We start from the raw sequence: 20908 nt of genomic DNA on the forward strand, positions 1-20908 counted from the left end.
CACAAAATAATTAACATCACATCATTGATCAAGAGAGGAATGCAGTGCATTAAATGTATACATTTTCAGCATATGTGTCCCCTGGGAATCAAACCCACAACCTTTACACTGCTAACACAATGATGTACCAGTTGAGCTACAGGAATATTGGAAATTTCCCCTCAGAAGTGGGCTAAAACTTATTTGTGAGCCAGATATTAGTTGGTCACCAGATTTTTTAAATAAAAGTGAAAAAAAAAACCTTTTTATAAACACAAATCCTTTGGTTTTAAAGCTTAAGCGCTCTCTGTCTCTCTCTCTGTGTGTGTGTGTGTGTGTGGGAGTGTCTGTCTTGTTTGCAGCAGTATTGTGACATTAATCTGGAACGTACCATATTTAGTTTGAACAGGGGTGCATTTAATTTGCACAACAACTCATACTTTAAAAATTAAAACATAAAAAAATTAAAACCATTTCTCAGAATAATTACACAAAATCTAACATCCTAATACTTCATATTATTATCAAACTATTATATCCCATATATTACATCAGCATTTCTAGTTTCACTAGTCTGTTCTCCCCTGCCCTCCCTTACATAGTTGCGCTTCTCCTGTGGCTCAGTGCAGCCAGGTGAGTCTGAGCTGCGATCAGTCATGAGCAGCAGTGACACACTTCACACACGTATAGGAGCCTGTGCATTAGTGCATCTGTTTCAGCAGGAGTTTGACTGGCAGCACAAGCTGGTGTCGTAGATAAGCTGAGCACAGACAGAGCACGGTGAGAGAAAGACAGAGAGAGAGAGAGAAAGAGAGAGAGAGAGAGAGAGAGATACGGACAGACTGCAGATCTTAGTAGCACTGAAGTGCAGAAATGGAGCATGTGGGGAATGTAGAGGTATGGAGCAGTTCGGGAATGGACGAGAGCGAGAGAGATAGCAGCATGAGCCATGATGAGGATGATGAAGAACCTGAGGAAGAAGAGGAAGCTAACGCTAATGAGCTGGTGCAAGGTAATAGCAGAGCTTAAGGTGCTTTGAAAAGGATTGAAGGAGAGCTAGAGGAAGAGACAAGAGGGGTAACTGAATGAAAAGAGCTTGCAGAGGAAGAGTTAGAGAGATGAAGGTCATAGTTACTGCAGAAAATGGGAAAAGGGTCTGGCATGCTGGGGTGCACGCACATCCACAGCTTCCCAATTCCTGGCTATCACGTGTCAAGGAAATGATCAGTTTTAGTGTGCATGAGGAAATCTTATGTTTGTATCACCAAAGTGCTTGTAATGTAGAAAAACAATAGTGTGATATTAAAAAACGCGATGCGATAGTGACATTGCAGGGTGATCTACTAAAAAGGTGTAAATTAAGATGTGATTGGAAAAGAAACATTTATGATAGACTAAATATGGTGTGTTGTTTCTCTTCAAACCTGTGATTTCCATTTTTTGTTTTCAGAATAATGGTAAACAAATCAGGTGTTTGATTGACAGATGATAGTTTTGACCTTGTGGATACGCAATTCTAAAGCTATGTGCAAAATGTTTTCAGATTACTTGGTGAAAGATCTACCCACACCTTTATTTACATTATACAATCTCACACTCATTAATCTTTATATGTTAAATGAAGGCTATAAAATGTCTGTCTGGTTTTAGTGTTTTAGTTAATTCTTTGTTTTAAAATAGCATCACAGCTAAACATAAGGTTAAACCACTCCTGGCCCGATGGTTTGAATAGGATTGACACCCAGTTTAGTAAATCACTGTAATCTGTCATGCACGCAGAACATTAGTTTAGCTTGTAGTACTGTATGTCTTACTATCCTCATGTCCTTCATTTTCACATTGACGTAAATCACAGACTATACTGAACTGCTTTCAGGTGTTGAGCAGATTACAGGATGAATAAAGGATAGATGTTAATACTAAACTAAAATAATGACGTCACCATCACTTTATGCATCATTTTGGTATAGATATGTACGTTTGAGGAACCAGTATGAAAAACGTGTACTTTTGATGTACCAATATGCACGTTTTACAAAGCACAACATTGTACTTTTTGAAAAGGTACTATCCCAGTAAAAAATTTTGTACTCTCTTTTCTGAGAGTGTACATAAAATCATCCTACATAACTTAAAGTGCATTCTGTAAAAATATAACTTTGGCATATTTAATATTGTCTGAGTAAGATCATGTCAATGATTGAAATCAATGATTAAAATCAAACTGTAATGCTCCTAATCTTATTATTTGATTATAAGACTTTACTCTGGATTTTTTCACAGACAGGGTCACAATATCCGTAAAACTAAACATTAAAATATGTATTAGATTGATCTGCATGTGCATAATTGTTAACACAAGGTGGTTGATATAGAAACTATTTAATGTTCCTTCTGTATGGCTATTTAATACGAATTTATTCTTATTCTTTAATAAAGGATTAGTCCATTTTCTTAAAAAGAATCCAGATAATTTACTGACCCCCATGTCATCCAAAATGTTGATGTCTTTCTTCATTCAGTCGAGAAGAAATGATGTTTTTTGAGGAAAACATTCCAGGTTTTTTCTCATTTTAATGGACCCCAAAACTTAACACTTAACAGTTTTTTTCAAAGGACTTTAAACGATCCCAAAAGAGACAGTTTATTGTTTAAAATGGTCCGCAAATGTGCGTTTCATATATGTAACACGTGACCTTTCGATGTCACTACGCAATTACGTGAGGCTGCGCTGGCGCATCACAGGACCGGAGATAGACAAGAAGTTGTGGTTTAAAAGTACATATTTTTTTGAATCGTTATCGCTAGATAAGACCCTTATGCCTCGTTTGGGATCGTTTAGAGTCCTTTGAAACTCAGTTGAAAAAAACTGTTAAGTGTTGAGTTAAGTGTTAAGTGTTGGGGTCCATTAACGTCCATTAAAATTAGAAAAATCCTGAAATGTTTTCCTCAAAAACATAATTTCTTCTCAACTGAATAATTAAAGACATCAACATTTTGGATGACATGATGGTGAGTAAATTATCAGGATTTTTTTTTTGGACTAATCCTTTAATTCATTCTGTATTTTGTAAATCTTTATTCTTCTGGGCACAAGAATAGCTATATCTCTATTTGTATATCTTATGTTGTATTTTCGTATGTTGTAAAGTTTTATTGAACTTTTCCAGTGATGAGGGAATGTCAAACAACCAGTCCATGTTGACATCTGCTTATTGTCACTGTTTTGATTAGAAACACACCCTTTAAAATCCTATCTTGGTAAACATATTTATTTTGCAGTCTTGTGTGGCTAAGTGGTTAGTCGGTTGTCAATATGTACACATAGTATTGCTTTTCCCTTATCAGCATAGAGCCAAACATAAGCACATCTCTGTGAGGTCAAAAAGAAGATTTACCTTAAGCCAATGATAGCTGTTATTCACTTAATCTATTGTGGTTTGGTTAGGCATGCAGAGATTCAATTTTGCTGTGGTCTGAGCAGTGGGATTTGCAGGAGTGTTGCTTTTGATCCCATAGGTTTTTATTTTTTAATAGGCACTACTGTGAAATGTGATGTCATTGTGTCAACAAGGCACATTAAAGTATTTTTACTTCAAGAGCCTCACAAGTTAACTTCAGTTTTTCGTCTTTATGTCAAAATGATTGCAGCTGTCATGTATTTCTGACACATTACCTACTATTTGTCGAACCCAGTGCTGTTGGTTAGTAGCCTTATTTCTAATTTCTGAGGTTTATTTACACAGAATATATGATAAAGTGATGTATTTTGTCATAAAACTGCCCCCACCCTCGGGACCATCACACGCCCCCCAGTTTGAGAACCACTGGTCTTACCTGAATAGGAGACCTGTTTTTGTTCAGGTTTTTGGTAGCTTTGTTCCTTTGATAACATCTGCAGTATGTTAAAGTGTTTCTTGTGTGTCAGGTTAAATCTTTCATTAATTCAGACTTTGATGAGCCAAGCTGCAGTGCTGTACATTTCTGCCAAGCTTTTAGTTTAGCAAAGTCAAACACGCCTCATTCCAGGTTTGATTATGCCTCAGGGAAAGACTGAAGGACGCTGAGTGAAAATACCAGCGTTGATTAAACCAAACCAGCAAATGTGTTATAGTATATTTAGAATCATCTACAATATAAACATAAGCACATATATTTTAGTGACAAATATCAATGATATTTGAGATGACTTCTTTTAATAGAAGCAAGTGTCCTGGATCTGTGTCCTTGTCATGCTGAGATGTTTGTAAGTGCAGATCTGATTGGTATTTGTAAGCAGGGATAAGAATGCAAGATTTATCTCTTAATGAGGATCAGACTGAGAAGAGGATGTGCTCTTGACCGCACAGATGTCTGTGTTTTATTTGTGTCTTGCCTGGGTCCCTTTGACTTAGCAGTTCTGTACAAGAAAAACACTTGTAGTGTACACTGTCAATACAGATGTGTTGTACAGTCATATATGACTATTTAACTAATTCCTCTTTTTTATACTGTAAGTGTAAGGGATCTCAGGTTTCAGAAGGAGAACAAAACTGCAATTGTTCCCGGGTTTCGGACAAAATGTCTGAGATCGTTGCTAGAGTACGAATATACTGTATTGCAATATGTAGTGTTTAAGTATTAGCACTAAATCAAAACATAACAGTACTGACTTAGATACAATTGAAATGGTTACACTATAAGTGCATGAAATGGTAAAGAATACAAACAATTAACACGTTTTTCGCAATATGCTGCTTAATACCCATCCATACTTATAGGAAATATGTTGCACATATGTACAAGAATTACATTTTAACTCTGTTAAAGGGATTGTTCGTTCAAAAATGAATATTCTGTCATCATTTACTTACCCTCATGTATGAGTTTCTTTATTCTGTTAAAAGACAAAAGAAGATGTTTTGATATATGATGGTAAGCAGCACAGTTGACATACCAATTGGCTTTCATAGTAGGAAAAAATTACTATGGAAGCAACTGGGTACATTCAACAGTGTGCTTACCATCATATATCAAAATATCTTCTTTTGTGTTCAACAGAATAAAGAATCTCATACAAGTTTTAAAGATCATAAGGGGAAAATAAATAATGACAAAAACTTTAACCCCTTGATCTCTGCAAACCCGCCGGCGAGTCCAAAACTGTGTCATTAAATAAAAAAATAAACATATAGTTGTGGAGCACAAAGTTTTCTGTAAAATAAGACCACTTTTATCAATTTACTCTAAAGTATGTGGGTAGATGCCTCTTTTAATTCAGGCATGCCCAATTTAGCAAAAATCTAATTGTACTGCAGAGCATATTTGTATGTATTTTTATCTGATACTTTAATCATGAACCCATCTCACTATCAATGTCTGTTTTTTCCTCTGCAGTGTTGTGCTCAGAGAGAGTCGGTCAAATCACAAAGACGTATCGTGATATTGAGGCCGTCACACATTTGCTTGAGGAGGTGAGAGAGTGTTGAGCACGTTTGTTTGGTGGTGTAAATTATTATGCCGCTTTACGTCCACTAACGGCATAATAAATCTCCCACGTGATTGCGTTTCTCTGCAGAAAGAGAGGGATCTGGAATTGGCAGCCCGGATTGGCCAATCGCTGCTCAAGCAAAATAAAGATCTGACTCAATGCAACAAACTACTGGACGAACAGCTGGAAATCGCCAAGGAAGAGGTAAATAAATAAATAAATGTGTCCTGTGTTTTTTCTTATACAACATTTCAGTTGAAAATGCTGGTGTGGGGCACTGTTGCCTCACAACATGAAGGTCCCCGGTTTAAGTTAGGTCAGATTCCTGTGTCAGGGTGGGTTTACTCTGGGTACTCTGATTTCCTCCCACAGGCCAAAAACAAGCAGGTTAGGTGAATGGGGGATGCCAGATTGCTCCTCCTCCAACCTGTGTATGGATCAACTTGTGTATATGAATTAAACAGTTTTCAATATAGACATGGGTACTGGGATGGTGTGAAGAATAAATAAATAAATTGCTGGTGTGTTTTAAACATTTTGATATGTCATGTATCGTTTAATTACTTTTTTGACGTATAGATGTTTATGCACACAGTGTTTTTTCCCATCACAGTTGCATATGACTTCCTTTCATTAGTTGAACACGAACAAATAATTTTATTTTAAATGCTGTCATGTTATCTTCTTATATGGGGGACATCATGGCTTCAAAAAGTACATGTCCATCACTAAATTAATTTAAATAAATTGTGTTAATATATGAAGAGTTCAGAGGCAAAATCCCGCAAATATTAATAGTTTTCTCTTACAAATGTATCGTTTCACTTAAAAAACAAACTCCTACGCCATGCTGGCATTATATAAGTTGATAACATGATGCAATTTTGAAAAATTATGCAATTTTGAAAAAGTCAAATAAAACTGAGAGTGTAAATTATGAGAGAATTTGAAACTTTTCCTTTAATGCTGATCCTGGATCTGTTCTTACAGATAGCACAGCTGCGTCATGAGCTCTCTATGAGAGATGATCTCCTGCACTTTTATGCCAACACTGAAGATCTAGAGCACGCAACTGAAACACTGTGAGTGTAACACACACACACACACACACACACACACACACACACACAAACACACACACACACACACACACACACACACACACACACACACACACAAACACACATGGCGCTTTTCCATTACATAGTTCCCCACGGTTTGGGTCAGCTTACCTCACTTTGGCTTGGTTAGCTTTTCCATCGAGTTTAGTAACACTTTGCAGTGGGAGGGATTATAGGCAGAGATGGGACCAAGTCACACATGTGCAAGTCTCAAGTAAGTCTCAAGTCTGAACCTTCAAGTCTCAAGTAAGTCCCAAGTATTTTTTTTCTTGGGGAAGTCAAGTCAAGTCGAGTCACAGGCTATGTCAAGTCAAGTCAAGTCCTGTAGTAGCTCAAGTCAAGTCCAAGTCAAGTCACCTTATTATTTTAATTTTACCTGCAGAATCTGATCTTAATAAAGTGACAAGATATACAGTAAGTAACTATCAGTAAATTACAATAATTTGGATTTGCATTGTAAATACTCATGTTCAATAAAATACATCTTGGAATCAAACAAAATTGTAACTTCATAAATTATTTATTTTTTCACTTCTGCCAACCGTGTTTGAAATTTTCCACATTGAGTCCATAAAACAAATAACAGCTTAACATCCAACAGACCCCCCTCTGAACACCTCCCTCTCTCTCAAACACAGTTTACGTACAACATTAAACTTTGTTACATTTCTCCTCTCTCTCTCTCTCTCTCTCTCTCTCTCTCTCTCGCGCTCTCTCTCTCTCTCTCTCTCTCTCAAACATGTGCCCAGAAAAAACGAGCGCGTCGCACCTCTTCCGTTCGCGCGCCTAAATTTGAAATAACGAACTTGAGCATGCAAAAGACGCGAAATGTGAACCGCCCCTAACATTGTAGAATCAAGTAATTTTTCTCTGTGTGTGTGTTCAGGTGGCAAACTTGAAAAAGAAGTATTCAAAAATAAAAATAAGTATTTTAAAAAATAAATCAAAATTATTTTGCCCACATTTGTCCCCAACACAGTATGACGAGGGCTACATTAGCTATTATTACATTAGCTAACTACCAACTAACCAGATATTAACAAAATGACAAGCACTTACTGGGCATAATGGCTCTTTAAATGACGACCAAAATTGGAGGTTGCCGTCTGGCTGCCTGTGATTTTAATGTTGCATGTCTTGCAACGCAATGTTCGTCTTTTGCCATCTTGTTGAAGCCAAAAACGATGACCCTCCGTACCCCATTCGGCTGACATGTTGATATCTGATCTAAGTGGGCGTGGTGTGCGTGTGTGTACGAGAGGGCATGGCGAATGATAGTGTCGTGATTCAGTCATGACAACACCATTCTCAGCCTGCGCTCCAGCTGGGTCGACTTTATTTTTTTAAATAATTTATATATTTTATATTTAAACTGAAAACATGATGTGATTAACACTCAAGTCATTCAAGTCATCGTGTCTCAAGTCAAGTCAAGTCCCGAGTCTTTAACTTCCAGGTCCGAGTCAAGTCTCAAGTATTTTATTTTTTGTCAAGTCAAGTCACAAGTCACAAAAATAGCGACTCGAGTCGACTCGAGTCCAAGTCACCAAGTCACAAGTCCCCATGTCTGATTATAGGCGTGTCGTTATATTTGCGCTGCCTACTGCTTATACAAGTGAGAGCGTCTTTGTACATTCCCATACATTTATTTATTTCTCAGTTGATCCACAAAATTAAAATTGGCCACCACAAATAGATGTTTGCACATCGCGTTTATCACAACTTCTGATAAATGGCAGTTTTTGTACAAACATCGGTGGCTTCAGTCGGCGCGCTCCGCTGAGCCTCATTTATGCACTATGGTAAAGTGAATCTTTACATTATAGCGATGACGCTGGTAGTGACGATTCTCTCAGACCAATCAGTGATCTACAGTGTTTCCGTGTCATGTTTTGGTATCAGCTCTGGTTGCTTGGGACCCAGACCGAGGTGGTACAAAAAAAAAGTATCGGGTACTCTCTACTGCACCCAGTGGAAAAGCTCACAAATGCAAGCTGACCCGACACAAACCAAACCGTGGGGTACTAGGCAATGGAAAAGCGCCAATACAGTGATCAAGGACTTGATTCTGTCATACTAATACATGTCTTGCTCTTCTTTTTAGACTTATACGCAATGATTCATCAACATCTCTTAGTAACTGTGTCAATTATGACTTCCTTCACCAAAAACTCAAGGGTTTGGAGGAGGAGAACTACAAATTGCGCTCAGAGGTTTGTTAAAACACATTCACAGTAAAGCCGCATTCACATTACAAGCAACTTTGTCACTGTGTGTCGCTCGTCTTTTTCACCGGAAGTCGCCAAGCTTCCATTGAAATCAATGAGATTGCGTTGCTCTGCTACTGCTAGTCCCTGCTAATGTGAATAGGGCTTAAGTCACATTCACTAATAACTGCATCATTCTGGATAAATAAAATAATTAATTTGTAGGGCATCTTAGTTTTTTTATTTCAATTAGTAATTTTCATATAATAATATTAAAATAAATGTTAAAGGTGCAATCAGGGAGTTTTAGCAGCATCTAGCACTGAGACTGTGAATTGCAACCAATGGCTCAGTCCAAAGGTCACCCGTCCTTTTCGAAACGGATAGAGAAGCTACGGTAGATGCTACAGGACGAACATATCATTGTCTGAGACAACATAGTAACAAAACACACTCTACAGAGCAGTTTGTCCATTTGGGGCTACTGTAGAAACATGACAGCGACTTTCATAAAAGGGGACCTGTGGTGTGTGTAGATAAAAACGGCTCTGTTAACTATGTAAGGTTTTTATAAATCACTGATAATATAGTAAGTTATATTATTTATAACCCATTTCTGTCAATACATCCTCCTAAATTTTACACACTGCACCTTTAACACCCATGCACAACAAATCCATCAGAGCACATTTGTCACATATTTGTGGTAAATGACTACGTGCGAGATGTTAGTGAATGAGACTCACTGTCACAACAAATAACAAAAAGCTGTTTGGGAACTGTCAGTACTGTGACATAGGTAAATGTTTGCACCCCATTACAATTTTTCAGGCTGATGAGATAACATTCGAGACCAATAATTATGAGGAAGAAGAACAGCGGCTTATGATGGTGTGTGTGGATGAACTCAGTGAGTAAACTACATTACCCACAATGCTCAGCTCATGATTCAAATTGATTCATTTAATAAAAAAATTCCCTCTGCTTCTCGTATCTCTCACCAGCGAGTGTAAATAAGCAGGTCGTATCGCTGTCGGACGAGTTGGCACGGAGGGTTGAAGATTCTCTAAGACAACAAGAAGAGATTAGCGCTCTTCTGGCACAGATTGTTGATCTGGAACAACGCTGCAAAGGGGTAAGAAACACATACGCACACACGCAGAGACAATAGTATTGTCGTTGTATATAAGTTTCAAACTTTTTAGACCCGTCTGGAACACTTAATGCGAATAAATATTCATACTTGTCTTCTCCCAGTTCACCTCTGAGAATGAGGAGCTGACCCAACATCTCAACGCCTCACGAGAAATGCAGTCACAGCTTAAAACAGAGGTAAGATCCTCAGAAGAACAAATCATCCCAGGCATTAAAAGAGAATTTTAACCCCTTGTGTACTGTGAGTATTGGCCAATGTAGAAACCAGGAAAGTCAAAGATTTTCTTAAAATCATTGTTAACGCATCTCCAGACGTGCTTCACTTTGACTGTTCGGTCATGAAATATTTTTGTTGCATGATTCATCTTTCAGCTACCAATAAGTACCCATGCTTAGTGTGTAGTAACACGTCTATTTAACACATACAAGATCTAATGTTTATGCTGGGTCTGCAAATACTACTATTATCAATAAAGTCCTTTGTCTCCCTCTGGTGGCAGCTGAAGGAACTGCAGGAGAGGTACTCTGAATGTGAAGACATGCTACATGAAGCAAGGGAAGACATTAAAAACCTGCACAATAAGAGTTTACCCAACAGCACCGTTCAGCGGTACAGCACCCTGGCTGCCATCCTCCCAATGGACTCACTTGCGGCTGAGATCGAAGGAACTTTCCGGAAAGGCCTCGACAGCCCGGCGCCCACTGAGTACAAGTGAGTTATAAACTAATTATATGTATGCAATGCATGACTACCATGACTTTCTAATTTTCTTGAATTTCCTGCCGCAGGAATCACCCATTCCGTGTGTTCGAGACTGTGAAAGTGGCCAATCAGGCGTCTCGGCTGCGTCCTCAAGTCCACTCACCCCAGGTTCCGGGTTCGAGTCCTACGTCATTACGCTCCAGTCGAATCAGTACACCGCGCACCAGCTATAATGAATCGGACTCTGCTAGCATCAACTTAGAGGATAAACACTCCCCGCCGACACACACACATGAGCATAGGTCAGTGTCTGCTAAGTCTAGCGTCTACCTCTATCAGTCAATCTGTAATAAATAACAACTGTATTTCCCACACAGTTCATTGGAGTCAAAGCGTTTGGGTGAGCCTGGGACACCGGGCGGGCAGGATTTACAGGCAGCGTTGCGGTCTCTCTCCGAGCGACAGGAGAGTCACACGTCAGAACGTCCGTTCTTCGAGGTGGAGAGAGAGAGGAAACTTCGAGCCCTCCAGACTGGAAGCAGCGGGAGTGGTGGTGGATCCAGCGGATTCCTGACGCCCAATGACAGCGTAGTTTCCACGGGAACCAACTACTCGGGCACCTCCGCGCACTCCTCGGGTTCAGGCTCCTCACGCTCGTATCTGCCTGAACGTCTGCAGATTGTTAAGCCGCTGGAGGGTGAGCAGACATGCAGTGTTTCCAAAAAGGAATTTTCAGATTTGCTTTATAGTCGCAGATTTAAATGTAGTTTGTCCACAGGTTCAGTCACTTTACACCAATGGCAACAACTTGCGAAACCCAATCTCGGAGGCATCCTCCACCCACGGCCAGGAGTTCTCACCAAAGACTTCAGAGAGCTGGACGTAGATCTCCAGCAAGTCTATAGCCTCAATGACTTGGAGGAGGATGAGCCCGATCCATCCAAATTCCCCAACTTCATACCCAGCACTGTGGGTAAGGGCCTGTTCACTTGCTACACCACATTTTTTATATATGAATATGTTTATGATTTTCCATGTCCACAGCTTTTATCATATTTTTTATCAGCCTTGCTTTTAGTGTAGTGGTAGATGATGTAGGTAATGATACAGTAGCTGAATTTTAGTTTGCGTGTTTGTGTTTCCTAACATCAACGCAGTCACTTCATCCGGGCCTAACATCCCTCAGAACTCTTCCACACTCCCTGTCCCTAGCTGTCAGATCCTTCATCCCTCTACTCTCCTCTCCTCATTCTCCACCAGGTAAGACATGATCACACAATGCTTGTTTCAGGACTTTCATTCATCCATCATGCGCTTTCTTGCATTAAATGCCATTATCAAGGTTTAATTCTAGCATTTGCTTTTTGCATATCCCGGGGGCGGTACCCTGCATGTCACCCTTTAAAAATGATCTAATATGTACCATTAGGTATAGATACGAATACATTTGGTACCAATATGTACCTCTGAGGTAACTCTTTAGGTTCAAAGTTGTATTTTTTAAAAAGGTACCGCCTTAGTGATAGCTGGGGTACATATTTTGACAATTTTTGGTGATAGGTTACCGTACTGTATGGTACAAAATGTAAGAAGAAATGATTTATGACTACAAATCATGAGCTTTGATGTTGATCCAAACTATGTTTAAAGTACAAACTTTTTTTGGATCTGTTTCCCAGCATTATTTTCCTATTTATTCTTGTTTATTGTCTCTTCCTCCTTCTGTCCTTCAGGAAACGCTGGAACCGTCTCTTTGTACAGTTTTAATGTAAGAAGTGTCAGGCATAACTCATCTGAATACTTTACTGGGATCATCACCATGAGCATATGAAAATTTTCATTATACTTTATTTTGATAATCTACTTCATAACTATATATCAACTAACTCTCAGTATTAGTAGACTGTTAGGGTAGGGGTTAGGTTTAGTAGGATAAGTTAACATATAGTTGCAAAGTTACGTAGAATAGAATATTCATTGTGGGTTTATCACATTAAAGTGTTAGCAGATATTCAGCAGACAGTCTACTAATACCCTAATGACTGATATTTAGTTGCACTATAAGTTACTGGTAACACTTTACAAACAGGTTGTACTAGTAAACATTTGTAAATGCATTAAAGGTGCAGTGTGTAGATTTTTGTGGCATCTAGTGGTGAGGTCGTAAATTGCAACAAAAGGCTTAATATTTTTCAACAGAGTTAAACATTTGATTTTTACCGTTTTGGAATCCATTCAGCTGATCTCCGGGTCTGGCGATACCACTTTTAGCATAGCTTAGCATAATCCATTGAATCTGATTAGACCATTAGCACCGCGCTAATAAAATAACCAAAGAGTTTCAATATTTTTCCTATTTAAAACTTGACTCTTCTGTAGTTACATTGTGTATTTGGACCGACAGAAAATTAAAAGTTGTGATTTTCTAGGCAGATATGGCTAGGAACTATACTCTCATTCTGGCGTAATAATCAAGGACTTTGCTGCTGTACCATGGCTGCAGCAGGCGCATTGATATTACGCAGCAGCCAAAATAGTCCCCTTAGTATCTTTCAATAGCAGGGGACTATTTTCAGGCACTACGTAATATTATTGCACCTCCTGCAGCCATGTTACAGCAGCAAAGTCCTTGATTATAGCGACAGAATGAGAGTACGGTCCGCATAGAACTGATGCGCTGTCAGGCTGTCGGAAAAGGTACACTTATGCTGCGTTTACACCAGCCGCAGTAGGGGCGGCAAAAACACGCTATTTGCGTGTAGTTGGACGCTTGAACATTTGAGTTCACTCGCTTTATCCTCGCGTGAAATTCTAGTTATTCGAGAAATTCATGTGGAAATTCGCGTCACGGGAAGGGCTTCTCATCTCTGCTCGCTTCCTGTAATCACATCACTACTAAAGCAAGGTCCTGATTGGTTAACGCGGCACGGAAAAACTGAGAAGTTCAGATTTTTCAACTCGCGCGTTTCCCATAGCAACGCTTAATTAGTGCGGAACACGCGCTGCAGGATGCCTAATCGCGTCTTTGTATTGACTTAACATGTAAATCATGTTAAAAACCTCTACTGCGGCTGGTGTAAACACAGCATTAGGCTACGGATAACCTATGGCGTAGACCTTACGCACGACTACAAAATGGGCTTTAGTCCACTGCTTAACCCTCTTTCGAAGCACATAGAGAAGCTACGGTAGCCACCGCAGGACATATATGTCGTTGTCTGAGACAACAGTGATGAAATGCTCTCTGTAGGCCACTAACCCTAAACTGTTTGTCAGTTTAGGGGTTACTGTAAAAAAACCTGTGACGTCCATGTAAGGGACCCGCAATGTAATAGTAACGGCTCAGTTTATGGTAATAAAAAAATAACAGATCATTATCTGAGGTCTTTATACACCACTGAAAACATAGTTATGTATATTATATTGCATTTCTGTCAATAGATCCTCCTAAAATGTACACACTGCACCATGAACAAACAATATACAATATAGTTTTATTAGCACTTATTCATTCTTGTTAATGTTAGTTAATGCCAATACAGTTATGTATGTTAGTTCATGGTGCTTTAACTTATGTAAACAGTTTAAATGTTTTAATATAGTGGTAATGCTAAAATTAACATGAAGCAAGATTAATAAATGCTGTAGAAGTATTGTGGATTGACAGTTAATGTTAGCTAATGCATTAACTAATTGTTAACAACAGTGGCGAACCGTGGGTACTTCAGTTGGGCCTTCAAAATATGCAATGAAGTGCAAATGCCTCTCCATCCATAATACTAGGCTATTCGTATTTCGTTAAATCATACAGTGAACATCTAAAAATTCTGAGCACGCAAAGTTAAATTACAGAACGGGCATTGTCTGCCTTTAAATGCAGTTTTAAAGTTTAAAATTACTTTAATCTAACTGATAAACACAAATACAGACTCTGCTGCTCTGTAATGACAGGGGCTCTGTAAATTTGCATTTAACAAGCTTAAATTATGTTCTTTAATTTATTTTTTGGAAATATATATTTAGCTGTAGGATACCTTGTTAGTCTTTTTCATAAGGGGAAATATAGCACCCTGCGTTCTCAGTGCACCTCCTTGTGGCTTATAACTGTTGTTATAAGATATCCAAGGCTTGCAAAATCTCTAGCTCGAGCCCCGAGGGCTACCAAAATGTATCTCCGCCCTGCCCATTGGGGGATAGCGGTATAGCGGGGAAAAAATATTTGAATGTTTTCGCATTCTCTCAGATTTAGTTAGGAAATTATATTGTATGTAATTCGGCGTCGTCTGTCAGTCATTACTATCCTCACGTAACAAGTGAAACTGTCAGGAAGTAAAAGTATAATTAAACCCATTATTTTTCTCGCTCGTGTTCGCGTCATATACAGGCTCCTTTGCACGCGCTTCTCCCGGCTGTGCTCTTCACGAGTACGCGCTTAAGTTATTTCGTTTTTACCTCAGCCCTATCAAGCTAGCCACAACGTCAATCACGTTTTCCGCCATTTACCTCAACCACTCTCACCGCAGAGTTTCGGGCCATTAGACTGTATTTATATTAACGGTCTATGATCTTCGTCTTTGGTGTTCTACGGCTGCTCGCATCCAGTTTGTTGCATGCATAGGACTTCATGAAGGCTTACAATGTTTTGTTTTTTACCCGCCCACTTGAAATCAAAACGTGATTGGTCGATTTGCCCGTCACTCTCCACACCAAAACACATAGCTTGGCCTTCCCTGGGATTCATGAAGTCCTAACCAATGAATGAGCCAGATAACCGGGCCTTAATAGAGACAGACGATTCTGATTGGATTAGATGTTTTCATGACATGAACCTGACAGTAAGCTTAACGTTAGAACATAGATGAGAGAAAATATATTACATGTATTGTATTAAATTGAATTAAATAGAAATTTAAAAATGTAAAAAGATATTTTTATTGAATACTATATTATTTATTTGTATTATTATTAAAAAAAATATTTTTATTAATTTTTTTAGGCCTTCTCTCAAGGCGTAGAAGGCCCTGAAGGTTCCCCACTGGTTAACAAATACAACCTTATTTTAAAGTGTTACCAAGTTACTTAAATAAGTAAAATATCTTAAGTGGATTATCGAAATAAAGTGTTACCAGTAACTCTCTTACTTTTCTAACCTTGGGCCTTATTTCTCATTTATCAACATAAAAAAACATTTTAACACAACAGCATCAAGATCCTTTTGTTACTAACTCTGTCTTCTCTCCTCTCCTATACACGTATATACTGGGGTCCAAAAGTCTGAAACTACTAGAGAAAATTATTTTTATATATTTAAATATATAAATTTGATTTTGAATATATAAATTTGATTTCAATATGAAAGACTTTTGAAGCCCAGTTTGTAGGTTTAGGTATGACAGCTATCATATGAAATGAATTTGTAATGTGTGCATTGAGTGTTTGTGTGTTCACTACTCTGGGATGAGATAAATGCAGAGTTCGCATTTTTGAGTATGGGCTACCATACTTGACCATCACATCCCTCACTTTTAGGCTTTAATGAGACTAAGAAAATAATGTACTAACATTATGCATGTTACATTAAACACTTCCACTAAAGGGTTTTAAACGTTCCATTATCATTTTACACTTATCAGTAAGCATGATAATACTGTGTAACTTATCTGTTTCTAACCAATATACTGTCTCTTTCCATTATACTAGCATTTATCCCAGACAGCAGATGACTCCGGGTTGAATCCGCACCAGAACTGCTGACTTCGGCGTGTATGGAGTGGTCTGCTGTCTGGGTTAAAGGTGGGATGTGTATGGCCTTCCACGAAGCATCTGACCATGTTTTGCTTTTCCCCTCAGCGTTCGGCCCCGCAGTGTATCCGCTTGTGGAAGCTTTGAGAACGTAAGACCTTCATCATCCCTCCAGTGGATGTCTGGGTCCACAACTCACCTCAACCATACCACCAACTCCTCATCCCTCGGCCTGCTGCAGTTGGTTTCAGAGCACGGGATCTCAGCATCTACCCAATCCATCTTTCCTCTTACTCAAAGAGCCGTGACAGCTCACACTCTCATGGACAGACAGCAGGACTTTGGTACTATTGCACAAAGATACAGAGGACAGGGACATCAGAGCATTTTCAGCATCAATCTCGTGGAAAAACTCAGAAGTCTGGGCCTGTATAAAGTGGTTGCAAGAGGCTTGATGGATTTTAGTAGAAAAGAGAGGCCAGACTCAAATAGCTGAGCATTTAAAGAGGCATCGTCTTCCTTTTGGCATTCAGCTAATCTATCCTCATTTATTATGGGGTCTTTTGCAAGCCATATCAATTGACAGACTTTAAGGCCTGTGTTAGCGTCGATCTCTTATTTAACGTTCGTAGCACTGGGAAATGAAAAGTCACAGACTTTTTTTTAATCATTGTGTTCATCTCTTCAAAAGGGAATTGTATTTTTGTTGACTTTTTTTTAATGTCATCTCTTGTAGAGAATCCGTCTTTAAATCACTGTGTTTTAATTTAAGTAGAAAATGTTATTTTGTAGCATCACTACTGAATACTGCACTATACTTTACAACCTCTGTTTTGCTTGCTGGCAACCAAGCATCAGAAGAGCCTGTAGTGTACCCTGAAATGTTTCTTGATAGCACTTTCAGATTCAGTTTAATTCCCAGGGGAATGCATGGTACATTATATGTGGTTATGTACTGTACCTGCAATGTGCACGCTGTAAAAGGACAAACTCATTTTGAGGATGACTGTTGGTGATTGGGGAAACATTATACAGTCCTACTTCTGTACTTTTACTGTGCTTTAGTTCAACAACACCTTGATGTGCACACACATACACTCACTCGTGCGTATATACTGTATATTTATCAACACATTTTCACCAGTAAAGTTTGTATTGTTTTGATTGTTTTGCCAGAATCAGGGATGCAGAACATCAATGAATAAATTGTGATGCCGCCTTCTCTGCAGTTTAGTTCTCAAGAGCCATAGAGAATAGTAACCCAGTTAACTGCTACTTCTCCATCAATGTTGTATACATGGACTTGCAACTGGCAACCAAGCTCACATTTGGAAGTCATGAGATACATATAATAAGATATACAGTGTTTGCTTTGAGGTTTTCAAATGGCCATGATGTAGTATTTTATAATACAGAATTATATTAAAATAATATTTAAAAATTAATATATTTAAATGAAAGCAAACACTTCTTGTAGAATATGTAAAGAATTGATTCACAGGTTAAATCTCTAAACAGAGGCAATATTGTCATTATTCATGAAGTCTTTCACATTGAAGCCCTTGAACTCACTGTATGTACATGAACTGTTCTGGGCACTGTAAAAACTTTGTTTTACATGACAATAAACATTTCAATGTATTTTTATTTGTTCTTATGTTTTAGTTTTTGTTTCAAATACATACATTGACACACGACACAAACTTGTATATTTGCATTTGGTCTTTTAATGACAAAGACTTGCTTTATTCATACATTGCTTTGCAGTCAGGTGTTTTCATTCTGTACTCCGACGTCCAAAATCGACCCAACCTTGATAGTCGGTGATACAGTCCTCTCGTTGAATGATCTCTGCCAAATGAGAAATTAAGTAAATATGAAGATACTTCTATCACATGGTCGTCGACCTATGAACAACTATCAACAGCTGTGAACGTTATTTACTTAAGTGTTGTTAATTTAATTTAACTACCATGCGGTATTTCTTGGTACCTATATCACTTGAAAAGAGTTTTGTTTTTTAGAGTGAGAATTTTTGGCATTTGTAAGTATGACTTTTTTATGACTTAGTGTCTCATAATAATGAGAAACTTTTTTTATAATAATGATTTAATAACTCTTTAGAAACCTTCTCATTGTAATGACTTAATAATCTCTATGTCGGTCTCTGTAGGTTGCTTATGATTTGTTGGATAGGAACCAATATAACACCTTGATATTTGATAATGATATTAGTAGTTAAAACATTACAATTCAGAGACAAACAAAACGCACGGTACTACTTCCAAGATTTAAAGCCATGGACCAGTTTCTAGACGAAACAAATAAAGAAATACATTTGTTTTAACTAATCCACCCTTACGAAAATTAACCATGGTTATATTGTGGTAAAAGCGTAGTAACCATGGTTTTTTGGTGTATTGATTGCTATCAGCAAAACCATTGTTTTACTACACTAACTATGGTTTAACTATGGTTTTTGAAAACCATGATTGTCAAAACCATGGTTATTTTGTAGTTACTATGGTTTTACTACAGTAACCATGGTTTTTTGGTTTTAACTGTAGTAAAACCATGGTTAATTTTCGTAAGGGCAATGTCAGTGATTTAGGAAGCCTTGGTAAAGACAATTACTAAAACCTACCAAATACACATAAACTTAATTGTAAAATTAATATAATAATATAATGTAAATTATATTTTGTAGACTCTATAACCTAATAAAAAACATAATTGAAATTGCTTTGTAAAAGTACTGCGTCATTCTTAATGCAGTTACACCACTGTCACCAGCGGATGTCGCTAGCGTGCAGCGTCTGGGCCACAATACGCCTGCGCAGTTTAAGTCATCATTAAATTTGTGAAATTTTGACAAAGTTTTCATTATTATCAGACACTAAGTGATGATAATGAAATATGTCATTATTTGGACTTACTTATTCTAATTTTAAATGTGGCAAAAATGATACACAGTTTCCCACAGTTTTAGCATTATTATCAGCATCTATATAGAAACGCACCTGACAGCGCCTGTAAAATCTGCCGGGATATGAACTCTCGCTGATCCTCAGGTAAAGGCACGGCCCGCTTCACCCGTGCCTCAGGAGCCTGTGGGGAGAGTTGCGTGACTTCTGTGTTTGTCGGTGTGTCTTCAAAGAGAGGCGACGCCACACATGCCACTGCCAACATCGCCGTTACAGTCAATGCAATATATTTGGCCATCATTCTGTGAGGAAGATTTTCATTTTTTAAAACAGTTAAATCCTTTTGTCTACAAACAAATACAGTTTCAGGGTAATATTTTGTATAATTGTAATAGTAAAAAATAACCATTACCTGAATAGTGACAAGCCTGGACACAGTCTAACACGAGATCTGTAGTATAGCAGCATGGTCAAGTTCCCTTTATATTTCATTTCTCAGCTGAAAAAAATGTTTAATGATCAGATTAATATTGCACGTCACCTGATCAATAAACAAAACCAGTCTTGAGAAAAACATGATAATCTCTGGGGAGATTTTGTCCTAAAGGTCCATTGATCAATGAAATAGCACTTAACATGCATATGCAAACTGACTTGCAGTGATGAAAGTACAGTACATGCAGTATATTAAATAAATGAATTATTTAAGCAGCTGATAAGAGTTCTTGCCTAAACAATTGTCCTGATGTTAATGAGTTGTTATCAAACAAAAAATGTCTTATTGATTTAAATAAGTAGTTGGGATAAGGCTGTGACGCAGTACATTTTATTTTATTGGCGGGAAGGAGATCATAGTTTCCTCTTAGGATCATTACATTTATGTACCTAAAGATTTTACCCTGAAATAATGATCTTTCAATACTCTCATTTAACATTTATTTCATAAAATACATTGAGCTATGACATCATGGTGCACAAAATTTTCTTCAATAATTGCTGAAGATCTATCTAGTCTGATCTTTAGCACAAATAATTATCTTAGTTAAAAAACATCTATGTTTTTACAAATGAATATAGCCGGTACAAGACAGACAAAACTAACTAATGAAGGATTTTGTATACATTTCTCTCATCATGTGTAATCAACGTCTGATGTGTTAAATTAAATGGCTGTAAAAATGTATCAGATACATTTTTTTGCATAAATCTGTTAAACTACCAAATGTTTACAAAGTGATGTCACTGATTTGTGAAAAAAAACCCACACAAAATGACAGATTTTCAATATTAAAAGTTAATGTGGACTGGATTTTATTTCACCTTTTCACAGTCTTGAGCAATTTTTTTCACACCAATAAGTTGTTTGTGGCTTTTTTGCCCCACTGACTTCCATTATAACCACATTTTTTGATTGCAGAGTCATGACACCTTTTTATCATGCATTTTTGTTTGTTGGTGTTTTTTCCTTTTGCCAAGAGGTAAATTTGTAATTTTTACTGTTGATTACCATGTGGCACCATTAACCCTTTAGTAGGCCTGTGCTAAAAAACAGAGCCTAATTTACTTGCTTGTACATTGAGTTATATGGAGTATATTTAAATTTGACC

General features: G+C 37.8%; 2 protein-coding genes across 5 annotated transcripts; one reads left to right on the top strand and one right to left on the bottom strand.

The window, feature by feature from the left end:
* Nucleotides 1-622: 622 nt before the first annotated feature.
* hap1 (huntingtin associated protein 1) lies at nucleotides 623-18024 on the top strand. Of its 4 annotated transcripts, XM_065241632.2 has the most exons (15): nucleotides 623-991; nucleotides 5356-5432; nucleotides 5537-5653; nucleotides 6440-6531; nucleotides 8675-8783; nucleotides 9609-9687; nucleotides 9782-9912; nucleotides 10035-10109; nucleotides 10433-10644; nucleotides 10722-10937; nucleotides 11013-11332; nucleotides 11414-11608; nucleotides 11793-11895; nucleotides 12369-12403; nucleotides 16486-16624. In XM_065241632.2, the coding sequence occupies exons 1-14, from the start codon at nucleotides 853-855 to the stop codon at nucleotides 12400-12402; spliced, it is 1899 nt and encodes a 632-aa protein (XP_065097704.1). In that variant the 5' UTR covers nucleotides 623-852; the 3' UTR covers nucleotide 12403; nucleotides 16486-16624. The 4 variants fall into 4 exon arrangements, with proteins under 4 accessions (XP_065097704.1, XP_065097703.1, XP_065097705.1 ...); XM_065241631.2 differs by lacking the exon at nucleotides 12369-12403 and having other exon boundaries at nucleotides 16486-18024; XM_065241633.2 differs by lacking the exon at nucleotides 11793-11895 and having other exon boundaries at nucleotides 16486-16671.
* A 103-nt stretch (nucleotides 18025-18127) lies between these two features.
* On the bottom strand, nucleotides 18128-19831 carry LOC135719090 (uncharacterized). The gene is made up of 3 exons (XM_065241644.1): nucleotides 19714-19831; nucleotides 19398-19603; nucleotides 18128-18228 (listed from the first exon to the last, which is right to left on the bottom strand). Exons 1-3 carry the CDS (start codon nucleotides 19791-19793, stop codon nucleotides 18155-18157), a joined length of 360 nt encoding a protein of 119 aa, XP_065097716.1. The 5' UTR covers nucleotides 19794-19831; the 3' UTR covers nucleotides 18128-18154.
* Nucleotides 19832-20908: the final 1077 nt, after the last annotated feature.

Source organism: Paramisgurnus dabryanus, chromosome 14, assembly GCF_030506205.2.
Source record: "Paramisgurnus dabryanus chromosome 14, PD_genome_1.1, whole genome shotgun sequence".
NCBI classification, from domain to species: domain Eukaryota; kingdom Metazoa; phylum Chordata; class Actinopteri; order Cypriniformes; family Cobitidae; genus Paramisgurnus; species Paramisgurnus dabryanus.

Excerpts from the sequence above, each read along its gene's own strand:
- hap1 (XM_065241631.2), top strand. The coding sequence starts at position 853 with ATGGAGCATGTGGGGAATGTAGAGGTATGGAGCAGTTCGGGAATGGAC. Across the intron at positions 992-5,355 it reads CGCTAATGAGCTGGTGCAAG|TGTTGTGCTCAGAGAGAGTC; the intron begins GTAATAGCAGAG and ends TTTCCTCTGCAG. Across the intron at positions 5,433-5,536 it reads TCACACATTTGCTTGAGGAG|AAAGAGAGGGATCTGGAATT; the intron begins GTGAGAGAGTGT and ends GTTTCTCTGCAG.
- LOC135719090 (XM_065241644.1), bottom strand. The coding sequence starts at position 19,793 with ATGAAATATAAAGGGAACTTGACCATGCTGCTATACTACAGATCTCGT. Across the intron at positions 19,604-19,713 it reads CCAGGCTTGTCACTATTCAG|AATGATGGCCAAATATATTG; the intron begins GTAATGGTTATT and ends TCTTCCTCACAG. Across the intron at positions 18,229-19,397 it reads GATTTTACAGGCGCTGTCAG|AGATCATTCAACGAGAGGAC; the intron begins GTGCGTTTCTAT and ends CTCATTTGGCAG.